Source organism: Oryza brachyantha, chromosome 6 (assembly GCF_000231095.2).
Source record: "Oryza brachyantha chromosome 6, ObraRS2, whole genome shotgun sequence".
Lineage (NCBI taxonomy): Eukaryota > Viridiplantae > Streptophyta > Magnoliopsida > Poales > Poaceae > Oryza > Oryza brachyantha.
The window spans coordinates 504,029-519,099 of record NC_023168.2 but is presented as its reverse complement, the minus strand read 5'-3'; the positions used below and the strand labels follow the sequence as shown (position 1 = coordinate 519,099).

The window sequence follows — 15,071 nt, the reverse complement described above, 5'->3', positions numbered from 1 at the left end:
CTATTATATGTGATATAAAATTTTTAAATTATATTTTCATAGATATAATTCTACTTTCCACACAAAACCTTTTAAAGGTATAATTGGATTTCATATACAATTTTTATCTTCCTTTTGTTGATATAATTGTATTTTTATATGATAATATACATCAAATACAAAATTGTTATAATCTACATCAGTTATAATCTAAAAGTTTAATTATTTTTCTTTGATTAATCTAAAAGTGCTAGCATACTTTGCTTTTTCACTATACGGAGCTAGCTCACTCGTTTCAATATACGGTGCAACAAAAGGAATGATGAAAGGATGCCTTATGTCCGTCGTATATATACATGTATGATACTATATGTTTATATGTTAATCCAATGGATATGTTACTGCTACAGTGCTATGACAGCGCATTAATTAATCAATAGCATTTGGACCATAATCAAATTGATCGTTCTGAATTCTGAAGAATATATGATTGATTCATATATGTATATATACATACTTGCCTTTCTGGCGTGGATTTTGGTGACGGAGAACTCGAGCTGCTGCTCGGGGTCATTGATGTCGACGAGGGTGAGGTTGGAGAGGTCATCGCCGGTGAACTTTGTGATGCCGCCGTCCAGCTTCTCCATCTCGTTCCTCGTCCTCGTCATCTCCACGAATATTTATTATATACGTGCAAATTATTATTAATTCATCAGGGCTTCACGATCTTCGATCTGACGGCGTTGATACCGTAGCTGAGCTTGCGAACTGCATTGAGATCCGTCCAGAGAGACGACCGCTTTCTGCATGGGAATCTCAGAGAGATTACGGCGTCCAGCACGGAGTCAGGACTTGGGTAATGCTTCTCGGACCGCGGCTTTTGCGTCGTCGATCGGCGACGGCGAAGGATCGGCGCCATGGCCATCCTTGCACTGGTGGTCTGATCCCTTGCCTGTGGCTTCTGGCGTCGGGACATTGGACGTGGCGGCTACCCGCATCTCGGTGGCGATGATCCGCCGTAATGTCTTGAGGTCCTCGTCGCACTTCTCTAGTACGCATCAAATCGATCAAGAATACGGAGATTGATTCTTTTCTCGCGCAAGGCTATCCCCAGTCATACGGGCCTAATCCATGTAATCTATTTGCTTTCCTTTTATATAACAAATCTAGATATATCATGATTTTGCGGTATAGATTTTTCTTATCATGATTTAACGGTGTAGATTTTTCTCTTTTTCTTTAATTAATATGGTAATTTCTAGTATCCAGTGTTGCTTCCATTTTATTTATTTACTTACGTGCATATACGCGTATACACATGAGTTTGTATGAAGGTCTCACGTATCGAACATCACGTACCGAACATGTATGATGACGCATTATCTATCGAGGAGTTAGTTAGAACTAAGTTAGTTAATATAGAGTTAGTTAGAGCTAAGTTAGTTAATATCTTATCTTTTATCTTATGTATAATCGGCACACCAGATTTATCTGCGGTTTTAAAAACAAAAGCATGCAATCAGTACATCGCAGTTTTGATTGGAAGATTTAAAAATATCGCTCTTTCAAACGCAACTTGTAGAAGAGTTGCAAGTGCGTAAGCCAGGTTCGAAGGCGTATTTTAGGCTTCTTCCCTATCCTGCCCTGGAAGGCGAGAGAACCTCGCAGACAGCGCCGGAATGGCGGTCGAGGCGGCGGCGGCGGCGGTGGTGCCGGGGATGGAGGAGCCGTGCTGCATCTCCCACGCGTTCGACCGCGCAGTCCGCCAGAAGCCTACCCGCGTCGCCATCATCCATGCGGCCTCCTCCGGCTCCGACAGCGACCGGCGCTTCACCTGCGCCGACCTCCTCGCCGCCGTCTCCACCCTCTCCCGCCGCATCGCCGCGGAGCTCCGCTCGTCTGCATCCCGCCACCGCGATGAATCGCCTGGTGCGTGAGCGGTACCTTGATTGGCGTCTTTTCCCCCCGCTTAATTTTTTTCTCCTCATGGAACGAATTTGGAAACCTAGACTGCTCGGAGTCGGATCGCCCCACAAAAGCGCCTAGGATCGTGGGGGTTTACGCCTCGCCTTCGGTCGAGTACATCGCCGCCGTCCTCGCCGTGCTCAGATGTGGGGAGGCGTTTCTGCCACTGGACCCGTCGTGGCCGGAGGAGAGGATTCGATGGGCTACCTCGGTGTCGAACGCGGCGCTGGTCGTATCAGCAGGGGGTTTGGGAGCAGCTCATGTGTTTGCGAGCAGCGCATTTTCTGTTATTCGCATGGACGGTGACCTATGGCAAGGGTCTGAGGATGGAAAGGATGTGATTGGTCGAGAGGAGCTTGCTTGGCCCTGCGAGTGCGATAGACCGAGGGATTTCTGCTACGTGATGTTCACTTCTGGTTCCACTGGGAAACCCAAGGGTGTTTGCGGAACTGAGAGAGGTATCATCACTACACTCCGTTACATCGACGTATTTATTGTGCAATCGTTTAGGAATTTGTGGTATTTTTGTTGGTTCTGGTCCTTGCCGTTGCAAAGGAATTGCTTGGCATGTTTCTATATGCTCTTCTTGAAAAAAAAGAGAGTAGGTTATCTAAGCACAACTGTTTAGTATGCCAAACTGAATTTGTGGTATTTTTGTTGGTTCTGGTCCTTGCCATTGCAAAGGAATTGCTTGGCATGTTTCTATATGCTCTTCTTGAAAAAAAAGAGAGTAGGTTATCTAAGCACAACTGTTTAGTATGCCAAACTGCAGGAATAAAGTATCTGAAATTACATGGTAGCATAACTATGCGTGATCAGCAAAGCATTATGTGGCTCATGTTCTCAATCCTCTGCTTTATGATTTTTTGTTTTAGAAGTCTGTTAGATTGTCTTCTAGGTTTGGATTGGGAGACAGCTCATTAAGACCTCTCATTTTTCTATCGTTCCTTAGGTCTTCTGAACCGCTTTTCGTGGATGCAAAGATGGAAACCTTTATGTTCAGATGATGTGTTATTGTTTAAGACATCTGTCAGCTTTGTAGACCATCTGCAGGAGTTCCTTTCTGCTATGTTGACTTGTACAACACTTGTCATTCCTCCTCCCAATGATTGGAGAGCTAATCCCGCATTCTTGGCCAACTTGATTAAGGTCACCTAGCTTAATCGTTGTTTTGGTGGAAATATTGCTATTCTTTTTTACATGAAATATTAGGGAGAGAGAGTTATGCTTCCTTGTCCAATTTATCTTCTCCACAAAACATTATATCCAATGCTTATGCTTTTTGAAATAAATTACAGCAGCATTCGGAAACAGTATTTCACTACCTCTGATGAATTTTGCAAATATAGTCCTTTTTGGAGCATTCATTTTGAAATTTTATGTTACAATTCAATGGGGGCAAAGTAGGATGACAATGAGCTGTGCACATGCTGTTGGCACGACTGTGGATTAACTTGTGGTAAATATGCTTACCTGTACATTCTCCTTACAAAATTTTGGCAGCTAGGGTGTTTCTTTTTCTAATACAAGTTTTATTTTGCTTATTGTGTCCAAAAGTGGGTACAATTTAATGTATCGTAGCACCTTTTTTGTCCTTTAAAATATCGTTGGAAAGAGCTAGCTGCTAAAAAATATAGTTCAGCATTATTCTTGTTTGGTAGTAAAACAGTAATTTTAGGATATACCAATGTATTCAAAATTGGTATTGTAGTCTCTGACTTGTCTATTTGACAAAAAGTTTCTTTGATAGAAAAATAATAACTCATATAATGGATTTTTTTTTTAAATACATGTTATGATGATAGGTTCTCCCTGATTTTTCTTGGTTGGATTTCTCCCTGATTTTCTTTTTTCTAATATTGTCTTAGGCATATGGTATATCAAGGATGACTTTGGTCCCATCATTGATGGAGATAATACTACCTACCCTGGAGAAAAATCTTTCATGGACACATAATCCTCTTAAGATTCTAATTTTTAGTGGGGAGATTCTGTCCATATTTTTGTGGAGGAGAGTGCACAGGATTCTGCCAGAGACTACTATTGTCAATCTGTATGGGATGACAGAGGTGAGAAAGTTGACTGCTTGCGTTTCACATTATGTTAGTTAATCTTTGTTTCACTAATGTATTTTAATCATATGGTTCAGACCATTTTCTCTCACTGGCTGCTGGCGGCCAAAATTAACACTACATTGCCTGGCCATCTGGCTTGACTTCTAACACAAATATTAATGAAAACTAATCTATGCAGTATTCTTGTCACGTGCACAGAATTGAGAACATGACTTGTGTCATCTTTACTAGAATTAGCGTAAACTCCAGTAAATATTCTCGCAATATTAGGTTTGTAACCACAAGTGATAGTTCCTGGTTTGGTTGCACATAATTTACTGACCATTATTTTACTGATACCTATTATACTAAAAATTCAAGGGAATTCTGATGAAGAGCATATATATCATATAAGTGTTGAGTAGTTGAATTCTCTTATATCTTTTTATTCAAACATGAATCAAACTTGAAATCTGCTTCATGATATTAAATTGATCTTGAATTATGATATGAAAAGGTGCAGTTAATGTTCCATCCTGAAACACATGTTAGATATAACTCATGTAGCAATATGGCATACCTACGTCCATGTCATCTATTGTGAGCGTGATATTATCATTATTTCGTATATGAAGGCCATCTATCTGTGAGCTTGAAACTAGCATGTTTCTTTTATGCTATATTTGTCCTCTTCTCCTTATACAAAGAGCTGAAATGATGATGGTGATATTTCTTCTGTAGCTAATTAAATGTTCCACTTGTGGTTTAGGTTTCTGGTGACTGTACATTCTTTGATTGTACGGATCTGCCTGCAATTTTAAAGAGAGAAGAATTAACTAGTGTACCAATTGGATTTCCTATTTCAAACTGTGAAGTTTGTATTGCAACCGATGCCAGGATAGCAGATGAGGGAGAAATGCATGTCAGTGGAGCATGTTTATTTGCTGGATATTTAGAAGAGTCAATGATGACTAATCACTCTCAAGGCAGTGGAAGTTCAACATACTACAGAACTGGTGACTTTGCTCGGCGCTTAAAGAGCGGTGAATTTATTTTCCTTGGGAGAAAGGACCGTACTGTAAAACTTTATGGGCAGCGTTTTTCACTGCATGAAGTAGAATCTACCTTAAAGGAACATCCTGCTGTCAGTGCTGCTGCTGTTACTTTTCAAAATAATGGAAATAATGGATCTGTGGATTTTAGGGCCTACCTGGTGCTTAAGAATAGCGCTGCATCTGCAGAAGACTGTCAGCAGCGTAAGAAACACAAATCTTCTCAAGTAATCATGCCATCAATGCGAAGTTGGCTTGTAATGAAGCTTTCACCGGCCATGATACCAAGGTTTTTCCATCCCGTGGAATCATTACCTTTGACTTCTTCAGGAAAGATTGATTACTTGAAGCTGTCCAGCTTGAATTGTGCATCGGAGTCCCATGAAATTGAAACTGAAAGAAATACAGTTAATCCACATTTGCAACTTATCAAAGAGGTCTGTTCGAGCCTTCTCTTGTCTTTGTACCTTCTACGCTGTTCCAATTTTGTTTCTCTTTGAAGCTATTATACTATTTTAGTAATTTCATCATTATAATGATCTTTGTGTACTGATGCCATCTCTTATCTACTGTAGGCATTTTGTGATGCCTTACTTGTTGATGAAGTTTCTGATTTTGATGATTTCTTTACCTTGGGTGGTAATTCAATTTCTGCTGCGCATGTAGCCCACAAGTTGGAGATTGATATGAGGGTGCTTTATATATATTCGACCCCTTCTAAACTCTTGGACGCTTTATTTATGAAGCACGGTTGTTTACTTTCTTCTGGTCATGAGCCTCGCCCTAAGAAGGGATTGGACACATCTTCCAGCATACCAAGCTCATTTAATCCAATTTCTACAAGTGTGAATGATAGCTTTCCTGAAGGCAAATCACACTTAAATGGAGATGGAGAGTGTGCACACGATAAAATTACAGGGAATTTTGCAAATGAAGTAGATGACCAGCTTAACAAAAATATGCCTTTATCTAATGATAGATACCAGATGAAACCCCCCAAATCTCCTGTGTTGGATAAATGCTCAAATGACAGAAACTGTCTTGATGACAGTCCATGGATCTTGAATTTTCATTTACAAAAGAAGTGGTCCCTTGGACGTTGCAATAGATTTATGCATGGATATGAAGGTAAGCTGCAACTTGAAGATGTTTGCGCATATGTTCCCTACAGTGAAAGAGGTTATCTTCAGGCAATTTGGAACATTCCTCTCGGTTCATGTGTTGATGCATCACCTTTGCTTGTCTCCAATGATGGGATGCTGAATATATTTATTGGTTCCCATTCACATTCATTTCTCTGCATTGATGGCTGTAGGTGAGTTTTCCTTTTCACAACAAGTTTTTGGTCTTAACTACTATTTGCTTCTATTGCTTTTCCTGATTTACTTTGAAGTTGAATGTAGAGCAGTGTAATGTGCCACATATACTCTTAATGTTCTTATGAAATGGCATGTTTTAAATTTAATATGAAGTAGATTATTAATGATGTTTCCTTTTAATTTGATTTAATCAAGCATTTAAGTTCTTTCCTATGCATACTGACTGTTGTTTGAACTTTGCTCCCAACGTAATATGAAGTGGTTCTGTGAGGTGGTGTGTCAAACTGGAAGGACGTATAGAGTGTTCCGCCACTATAACTGGCGACTTTTCAGAGGTAACTCAACAATAAACACAAGCACGAATTTACTTAGCGTTCTGGCAGCCAGTTCATGCTAGTATGTCTTTTGGGCAGGTTGTAGTTGGATGTTATAAAGGGAAAATTTACTTCCTTGATATGTTGACTGGAAAACTAGCTTGGACCATTCAGACTGATGGAGAGGTAAAACTGCTGCATTTTTCTTAATTAAGATATCTTTTAAGCTTTACAGTGACACAGCAGTTGTATTTTCATTTCATTTCAGAATAACACTAAAACGATGCTGAACTGATTATTTTGCTTCATAATATAAATGGGAATTCAATAGACATACTCCTAGGAAACTTTGAATTCGTGGATAATCCCTGTTATATTTTCATGTTGAATTGGCTATTTTATAACTCCATAACTCCTACTAGTAAAATAATAAGGGGACATTTATGTAGAAGTGTCTCCTGTTAAGCATCACCTGGAAAGATTTATAGTGGCAGGTCTATCTCTTCTTAAAGAAAGAGCATCCAAGAATGCCTTCATTTAACCGATTTATTAGTGACTACTGAGCACTTTATTTTTTGTGGAATCAAGGGTTTGCTGCCTACTATAATATGTTTTAATGTCTTGCTATGTTATGGATTGTGAGTCCTTGTATTAAGTTTATGCCTGTTATTTTCTACTATTGACTGGCAACATGCTATTGGGCATTACAACGTATGCCAAATAAATGCGTTACAATAATAGCACACATATTTACACATATCCAACCATAAAAGATCTTGTTAGGAGATGTAAGCAGGCACAGCAGTCTTGAAGTTATGCGATTAGTTTTTAGTTTGATATGGTTTTCATACTGAGCTTTCTTTAACAAAATATGCTGGTGCTATGTACCTGGTCACTATCATCTCAGAGAATATTTTGTCACTGTTCATGTCTCAGATTTAGGTGTTTTCTTTCAGGTAAAAATGCAACCAGTTGTGGACAGGATAAGGAACTTAATATGGTACAATCCTTTTGTTCCATTATCCATAGTACATTAGCACTCATTGTCTTTTGCCCTTAATACTTCTTCTTTCCGGTCAGATCAAAGCATATGTTTGTTCCAATGATAGTCTCGATAGTTTCAACTAGAATGTGGTAGTCATGTAAGGAGACTTGTGTTATTCTAGTCTTAGTCTAGTGTTTTATCAATGCAATCCACATGTTTGTCTGACTTCTTAGCATACATCCAATTTGGTGGTGTCTCAAGTTTACAAGATGATGAGAGGAACCAATAGTCTCTCATACTGTCACCTTCAACCATATAGGCGCATACCTTTTACACAAAATTTGAGATTGCACCTGGTAGTTTTTTTTTATCAATACTATGTGATTTATAATATGCAGGTGTGGCTCTTACGACCACCATTTATATGCGTTAAATTACAAAGATCGCTGTTGCGCTTACAAAATTTCTTGTGGTGGAAGCATTTATGGTTCTCCTGCTATAGACATGGTATTTTTCCTCACAATATGATTGTTTATTTCATGTAGGGCCTCCACAAATATTTTGCTCATCTATATTGCTCCTTGCAGACACACAACGTGATATATGTTGCGTCTACAAGTGGTCTTGTGACCGCCATATCACTTGAGGTTAGTTTTCATGTGATAACTTTAAAGGCGAAGTACATCCTTTTCCTTCTCATCATATTTGTTTCTTTTTGGGGTTCCATGAAAATATCTCCACAATACCAAAGAAAACATTATTAGTAGCTTAATGTTTTGAGTATTCACTGGTTTGTTTTTATGGTAACAGGTATCATCATTCAGAATAATTTGGCAATATGAAGCTGGGGCACCTATTTTCGGCTCTATTGCCATACATCATCAGAGTGGAAACGGTAGTCCTCATTTCCTCAAACCTGTTGCAATGTGCATTAAGATCCTTCAATATTCACATACTTTGTGTTATGATTAGACTTTCCTTGGAAAAATGATTTAAAGAAATGCAATATATACTGCATACCTTGGGACTGATCACCATATTATATATTATATACCTACAATGTATAGTTCGGTAGTACATTTTGCATCAATCAAACATACTTATATGGTTTGATTCTTTTAAAATAACATGTTTATGACATGTAGTTTTTGCTGACTACCTGTAGTTGCAATTTACAGTTATCTGCTGCCTGGTGAATGGTCTGGTGATCGCATTGAACTCACATGGCTCTGTCGCTTGGAAGGTGTAACAGCTTTACACAGTACAATTCTGCAATTAAGTGGCACATCATGGATGTAGTTGGTTGATCATCTGTGAATACTAGTTTAAATTCAAAGGGCTCATTCGTTTTGGAGTTAGAACAAAGGATTTGGATTCGTAAGGAATAATTGTTGTGAGTGTCATTCGGTTTGTAGAAATGAAGTATAGGAAAACCAAATGAAAATTTTCTTTCCTACAAGTTGTAGACAACAAAGGAAATTTTACATCCACTCCAATCTCTTAAAAAATCCTATGAATTGGTGTGCATGCATTCCTATTCCTATGGGTTAAAATTCTTACAAACCGAACAAGCCCTAAGTTATTTTGTATTCATGGTCAAACTTATAAGCAGGTATTCTCAATTCTCAAAGCACATATAAATTGAGTACCTCTTATGGTAGCTATAGAAGTATGTCACTATCAAAATTGCTGGTGTTAGCAAGTGGTGGGTTAGAAAATGGCCTTATGTTAGGCAAATGGGTTGGGCTTGGGTTTAGTGCCTTGTGAATTGGAATGTGGGGTGTTAGATGATATTTTGGTTGATAAGGCTTGTGAATAAAAAAAATTATGTTTAGATTTCCACGGTAAATCGAGTTTTCTTGTGGAATGCAACTGTGCTGTCTAAACATATTTTTGTTGCTTTCAGCAATATCATAACTAATTGTTAAAACCGCAGGCAACTGTTGGTGGCCCTATATTTGCTGGTGCATGTTTGTCATCTGGCCTTCCTTCTCAGGTATGGTATCAATTTATGTGTTTTCATTGATTAATGATCAAAAGTCTCACCTCTATCTTATGGAGTTCTATGCGAACTGCAGTGAACTAAATAATTTTTTACATATGTTATTTGCAGGTGTTGATACCTTCCCGTGATGGAAGGTTATATTCTTTTGATACTGTAAGTTTTCATCTCCTGAATATGAACCTCTTAAGTGATGCAGAACTTTAACATAGTGCAATAACTAATGAATACATGGTATGGCATGAATCCTGTACCATACTATAACTTTGTATTTAAACAACAGTTTCAAATTAGATTTAGTGGTCTTGTTGAATCATGTTTTCAACATGACACATCTGAATTATATTACTGATCATTGGACACTTTTCGCTATCATGCTCCTGTATTTGTTTCCTAATACTAATTTAGCCATTTCAGGGATTCCTGAACATAAGGGACAGGCAATAAAACTAAAACTCCCTCCGTCTCAAACTAACTTTATTTTTCACTTATCACACACCTACCAATACAAAAGCTAATTGACTAAAATACCTTCCACGTTATCAAATCCCAATACATCTATCCCCTACTTTATTTATTCCCAATGCATTTATTCCTTACTTTCACAAACCCCAATGCAATGATTACTTAAAAGTGAACTTATTTTGGGACAAACTAAGGTAGTATTAGAAAGGGATTATCTGTTAATTAGAAAGATCTCTTCAGCAATTGAACTGTGCCTAATGTGTTTATGAATAATTGGAAAAACAAAGGGTCTTCACAATTGATTGGCAACTATCAATTTATAACATGTCTTGTTCTCATATTTTAGCAAAGAATACAAGTAGTGGATGAGTCGTGCAAGCATCTAATTTTCCTTTATTACAGACATCTGGTGCTCTTCTTTGGGAATATGAAGTTGGAGATCCTATCACTGCATCTGCTTTTGTCGATGAAGTGTTAACATCAACCTCATCTGGATCATCTGAAAGGTATTTCACATAGTTATGCAGTGAACATGTATCAAGAAAATGACCACACTTTTTCTTATGTACAGATTCGCTTGTATCTGCACGAGTTCAGGAAGGGTCCATGTCATTAGGATTAGAGTTGATGCTAAGCAAGAGAAAGTTAACGGAAGTGTTTGTAGTGACTTGGTGCAAGGAATCGCTGCCATCGATCTTCCAGGGGACATATTTTCATCGCCCTTGATGGTTGGTGGACGTATCTTTGTTGGATGCAGAGATGGTCAACTACACTGTCTCACGATCAGCTCATAGCTTCAAGCCGCTTAACTGGAGGGAAGATAATTTACCTCACATTTCTATACCGAGAGCTCAGCATCATATCCATGATCCACCCTGCTATGGTTACACACAAGAACCCTTTTACCGTCTGGTAATATGCACATAATTTACTGTTCTGAGTGCAGTGTTTCCATTTGAAGTGCAGTTTTTTGAACTAGTAACAATGAAAAAAAAAACGCAGGAGCTGCTGGTCTACAAAGGTTATATTCCTATGCTGCAAACGAAAAACGAAGATGTATATAGTAGTACTGGTAAGGTGCTAGTTTTTGAACGTAAAGAGTTCAACTATACAACATCAGCATGCAACCTTTTCCATTACTCCGCAGGGCTATCAAGCACTGCCGTGCTTCAGCTATGCATCCTTGTGGTTGTGATTTGACCAAACAAACTACACATTCCAGTGGGGGTCTTCTTCAGCTTTGCCTTTACCTCTGCTGTATGGACAGTGTGGTACTACAATAGCCTGGACGTTCTGCAGTATGCCGATTCGTCGATGTAATTCACTGTAAGCAGGCCAATGGTCTAGCCGTGGGCCTCTGTTTCAAGTAGTTCTTTACATGGTGGTAGGCATGTGCATCAGGGATTTTTCCAGTCGGTGGTTTGAATATATAATTCATATTTAAGTTCAAAACTCAAAATCCCCCTGAAGCATCAATCTATGCTTTTAAACAACTCCAATCGTTTAACCTACAGTTTATTATAAGCCGTAACAGCTTTTTACTAACTTTATTTTTATGTGCTAGCAGCAATCTAAAAACCAATGCTAGAAATAAACTATGATAGGAAAAAAAAGTCAAAACCAACTCCAAAATTTGGCAGCAGCTGGCATAACATATGAGCAATAATGGGCTGTTGTTACCTTCTCTTTTAAACCATCACAAAAAAATGACGCTATTACAGTCCAACTCTCTGATTTTATTTTCTGCACCTTTTTTACTCCATCCATCTTAACATAACAGTAATACTCGGTGACTTTTAGAACGGAATGAGTAATATTTATTTTTAAAAACCAACCGGTTCGAAACTAAATTTAAAAACTGTCATATGGCCACAACATACTGTCTGGTGTGACAATATAGCATTGCCATACTATAATATGTTTGTGTGGCAATGTTTTTGGCCATGCCAGTGAGACGGATGTGGCAAAACGGTGCATATCTTGAAAATGAGTTTCATGACGTTTTTTTTAAAAATAAGGCAGAAGAAATAAGAAAAGTTGCGATTCTCTCAACTATGGCATCAGTCTACTCAATGTGAGCATTATTTATGACAAAAAGGATGCGTATTCATGTGTCGCAATCCAAAATTCAAAGGATCCAAATGTTGATACTCACAATACAAATACAAGCGGATGCAATCCAATGTTAGGTTTTAGTTTCTAAATTTTTTTTTCAAAATCATCACATCGAATCTTTGAACATGTAAATGAAGCATTAAACATAGTAGAAAAAACTAATTGTACAGTTATAAAAAAAATCGTGAGACGAATCTTTTGAGTCATTAGCCATAAGTACTACAGTAACCAGCATGTGGTAATGATAGATTAATTATGCTCAAAAGATCCGTCTCACAGTTTCTTAGCGGAATCTGTAATTTGTTTTTTTATTTGTGTCCAAAAACCTCTCCAACTTACATTTGTTCCAAAAAAATAAATGCGCCCTTAGTATCAAATCTCTATAAGCGGGCCAACCTCGTAGGTGTCCAAGGCCCAACAACCAAAAGCCTACTCCAACCAAACTGGTAGTGTACTGTAGCCTCTTTCTCTCTCACACACACTCCCAATCAACCGAGCCAAGCGGCCGCAGCCACGGCGGCGCGGCGACCAAACCCCACAGCCCCGCCGCGACCGCCCTCCCGCGCCGGCGATGCCCGGCGGCCCCTCGCGCGCCGCCGATGCGGACGACGACGACCTCTCGCGCCTCCTCTCCCTGGCCGAGGCCGACCTCCACGCCGGCCGCCTCCACGCCGCGCACAAGCACGCCCGCCGCGCCGCCCGCCTCGACCCGGACTGCCCCCGGGCCTCGCTCCTCCTCACCGCCGTCTCCGTCCTCGTCGCCGACGAGTCCTCCCACCACGCCACCCTCCTCCTCCCGGACTCGCGGGAGGCCTCGCCCCTCTCCCCCTCCGCCCTCCGCCGCCACTACAAGTCGCTCTCCAAAACCCTCCGCTCCGGCCCAGCCTCCTCTTCCCCCGCCGTCAAGGAGGCGATCCGCCGCGCCGCCGAGGCCTACGCCGCGCTCACGCAGAAGGCCGCCGTCCCCGTCCCGCCCACCTTCTGGACGGCATGCGCCGGCTGCCGCCTGCTCCATGAGTTCGACCGCAAGTACGTCGGGTTCCGCCTCATGTGCCCATCCTGCCGCCGCACCTTCCTCGCCTCCGAAGTTCCCCCTCCGCCGGCGGAGGCCGAGGCTGCGGCAACGGCAAACCCGCCGCCGGCCAACAAGTCCAGGACTCAGAAGCGTGAGATGACGCTCGCGGAGATGCAGGCCAAGATATCCAGGACTGAGAAGCGTGAGATGACGCTCGCCGAGATGCAGCTCCAGCTGGCCAAGAAACGAGCAACCAACAACTCATCAAGAATTATTGTGGAGGAGGATGACGATGACGATGAGGAGGTGAGCGACGAGAAAGAGGAGCAGCTGAACGACCAGTCGGAGATGATGGATGTGGAGGACTCAGACTTCTACAACTTCGATGCAGACCGCAGCGAGAAGTGCTTCAAGAAAGGCCAACTGTGGGCATTGTATGGCGATGACGATGGTATGCCGCGGCATTATGCACTAGTGGACATGATGATGCCAGCAGGAAACAAATTCCGCGCACAGATAAGGTGGCTTGATCTCCAGCCAGATGGAGAGGAGGGCAAGCCATGTGGAGAATTCAAGGTCGGGAGAGTGGTCACGGTCCATTCCGTGAACATCTTCTCGCACCTAGTCACCTATGAGAGGGCGTCGAGAGAGTTATACCGGATTTACCCCAAGAAGGGGTCAGTTTGGGCGCTCCATGGTGGAAAGGACACCGATTCTGGGAGGCCGAAGTATGAGTTTGCGGTGTTCCTCAGTGGGTACAGTGACCTATATGGTGCCAGCTTTGGCTACCTGGAGAAGGTAGAAGGTTTCAGGAGCATCTTTACTCGCCGGGATGTTGGTTCCCATGCTGTCCAGACCCTTAAGAAGGAAGATATGGCAAAGCTCTCGCATCAGATTCCGGCGAGGAAAGCGCCCAAGGGTGAAGGCTCAACCCTGCCTCCTACTGATTGCTGGGAGCTTGACCCTGCATCATTGCCTTCTGAGTTGTTGCATGTGGAACAGCCGAAATGACCCAAGTGGCAACATTGGAAGTATCTTAGGCGATAGCATTGTTCATACTGTAGAAATTGTTGGAGGTCATAGGTTTGTGGGGGTCTGCCTAGTGAAATGATTTGGTGTTGCATTTGCTTCATCTGCTTTGGATATATGTTCCTCCATGGTTATGAGTTATGACTCCCTCTTCAAGTAGAGATTTAGATAGCAGGATACTTGTAACTGACGCTGTGTTCAATTCCACCATCCACAACATGCAAGTCATGAAATGAATGATCTTTTGATATTGATCTTGCATATCACTGTGTTATGTCCAGTTTAGATAATGGATACGAATATTACCCTGTTACATGAATGATACCGAGGGAATTCCTCTGCAATGTCCATGTTATTGGCTGCATTTCGACCTAACCGGTATTTGTTGTGGTGAGTTTTTTCTGACAAATAACGGAAGGTGCAAACAGGGTGTAATTTTTCATCTAGAAGATGAAAAACAAGTGGTGGTGACTGCTGAGAGAAGGCTAGGAACTGCTTGCTTGGTTAATTGGTAAAATAGTCCATTTTGGACAGTGAAAGTACAACGACTGGCTTTGAGATATCAGTTCTTTTCTCTTGTCCAGTATCGTTTTCATTCGGTTGTTTCATACGGGGTCAGTCAATTACAACTAGTCACATCTACAAAGGAGAATACTCCTTCAGAAATCTAAATTCTTCAAAATATCCATGTCACATGTCACAACTGAAAGCAACACTCGAACAAACACAACAAGAACTGGTCTTGCAAGCAGCAAAAGCCTGACCGTGTCATACTGT

General features: G+C 40.8%; 2 protein-coding genes across 4 annotated transcripts; both read left to right on the top strand.

The window, feature by feature from the left end:
- The first annotated feature begins 1,589 nt into the window (after positions 1-1,589).
- LOC102703585 (putative acyl-activating enzyme 19) lies at positions 1,590-11,647 on the top strand. 3 transcript variants are annotated; one of them, XM_015838563.2, is made up of 19 exons: positions 1,590-1,908; positions 1,989-2,402; positions 2,897-3,093; positions 3,813-4,013; positions 4,768-5,487; positions 5,626-6,365; positions 6,629-6,704; positions 6,783-6,869; positions 7,640-7,683; positions 8,067-8,175; positions 8,256-8,315; positions 8,479-8,563; positions 8,847-8,911; positions 9,605-9,664; positions 9,782-9,826; positions 10,538-10,641; positions 10,707-11,047; positions 11,138-11,207; positions 11,283-11,647. In XM_015838563.2, the coding sequence occupies exons 1-17, from the start codon at positions 1,659-1,661 to the stop codon at positions 10,927-10,929; spliced, it is 3,480 nt and encodes a 1,159-aa protein (XP_015694049.1). In that variant the 5' UTR covers positions 1,590-1,658; the 3' UTR covers positions 10,930-11,047; positions 11,138-11,207; positions 11,283-11,647. The 3 variants fall into 3 exon arrangements, with proteins under 3 accessions (XP_015694049.1, XP_015694050.1, XP_006655708.2); XM_015838564.2 differs by having other exon boundaries at positions 11,256-11,647; XM_006655645.3 differs by having other exon boundaries at positions 11,138-11,647.
- Positions 11,648-12,659: 1,012 nt separating this feature from the next.
- Positions 12,660-14,549, top strand: LOC102703311. Its single transcript, XM_015837949.2, has one exon. It carries the CDS (start codon positions 12,822-12,824, stop codon positions 14,274-14,276), a length of 1,455 nt encoding a protein of 484 aa, XP_015693435.2. The 5' UTR covers positions 12,660-12,821; the 3' UTR covers positions 14,277-14,549.
- The last annotated feature ends 522 nt before the right edge of the window (positions 14,550-15,071 follow it).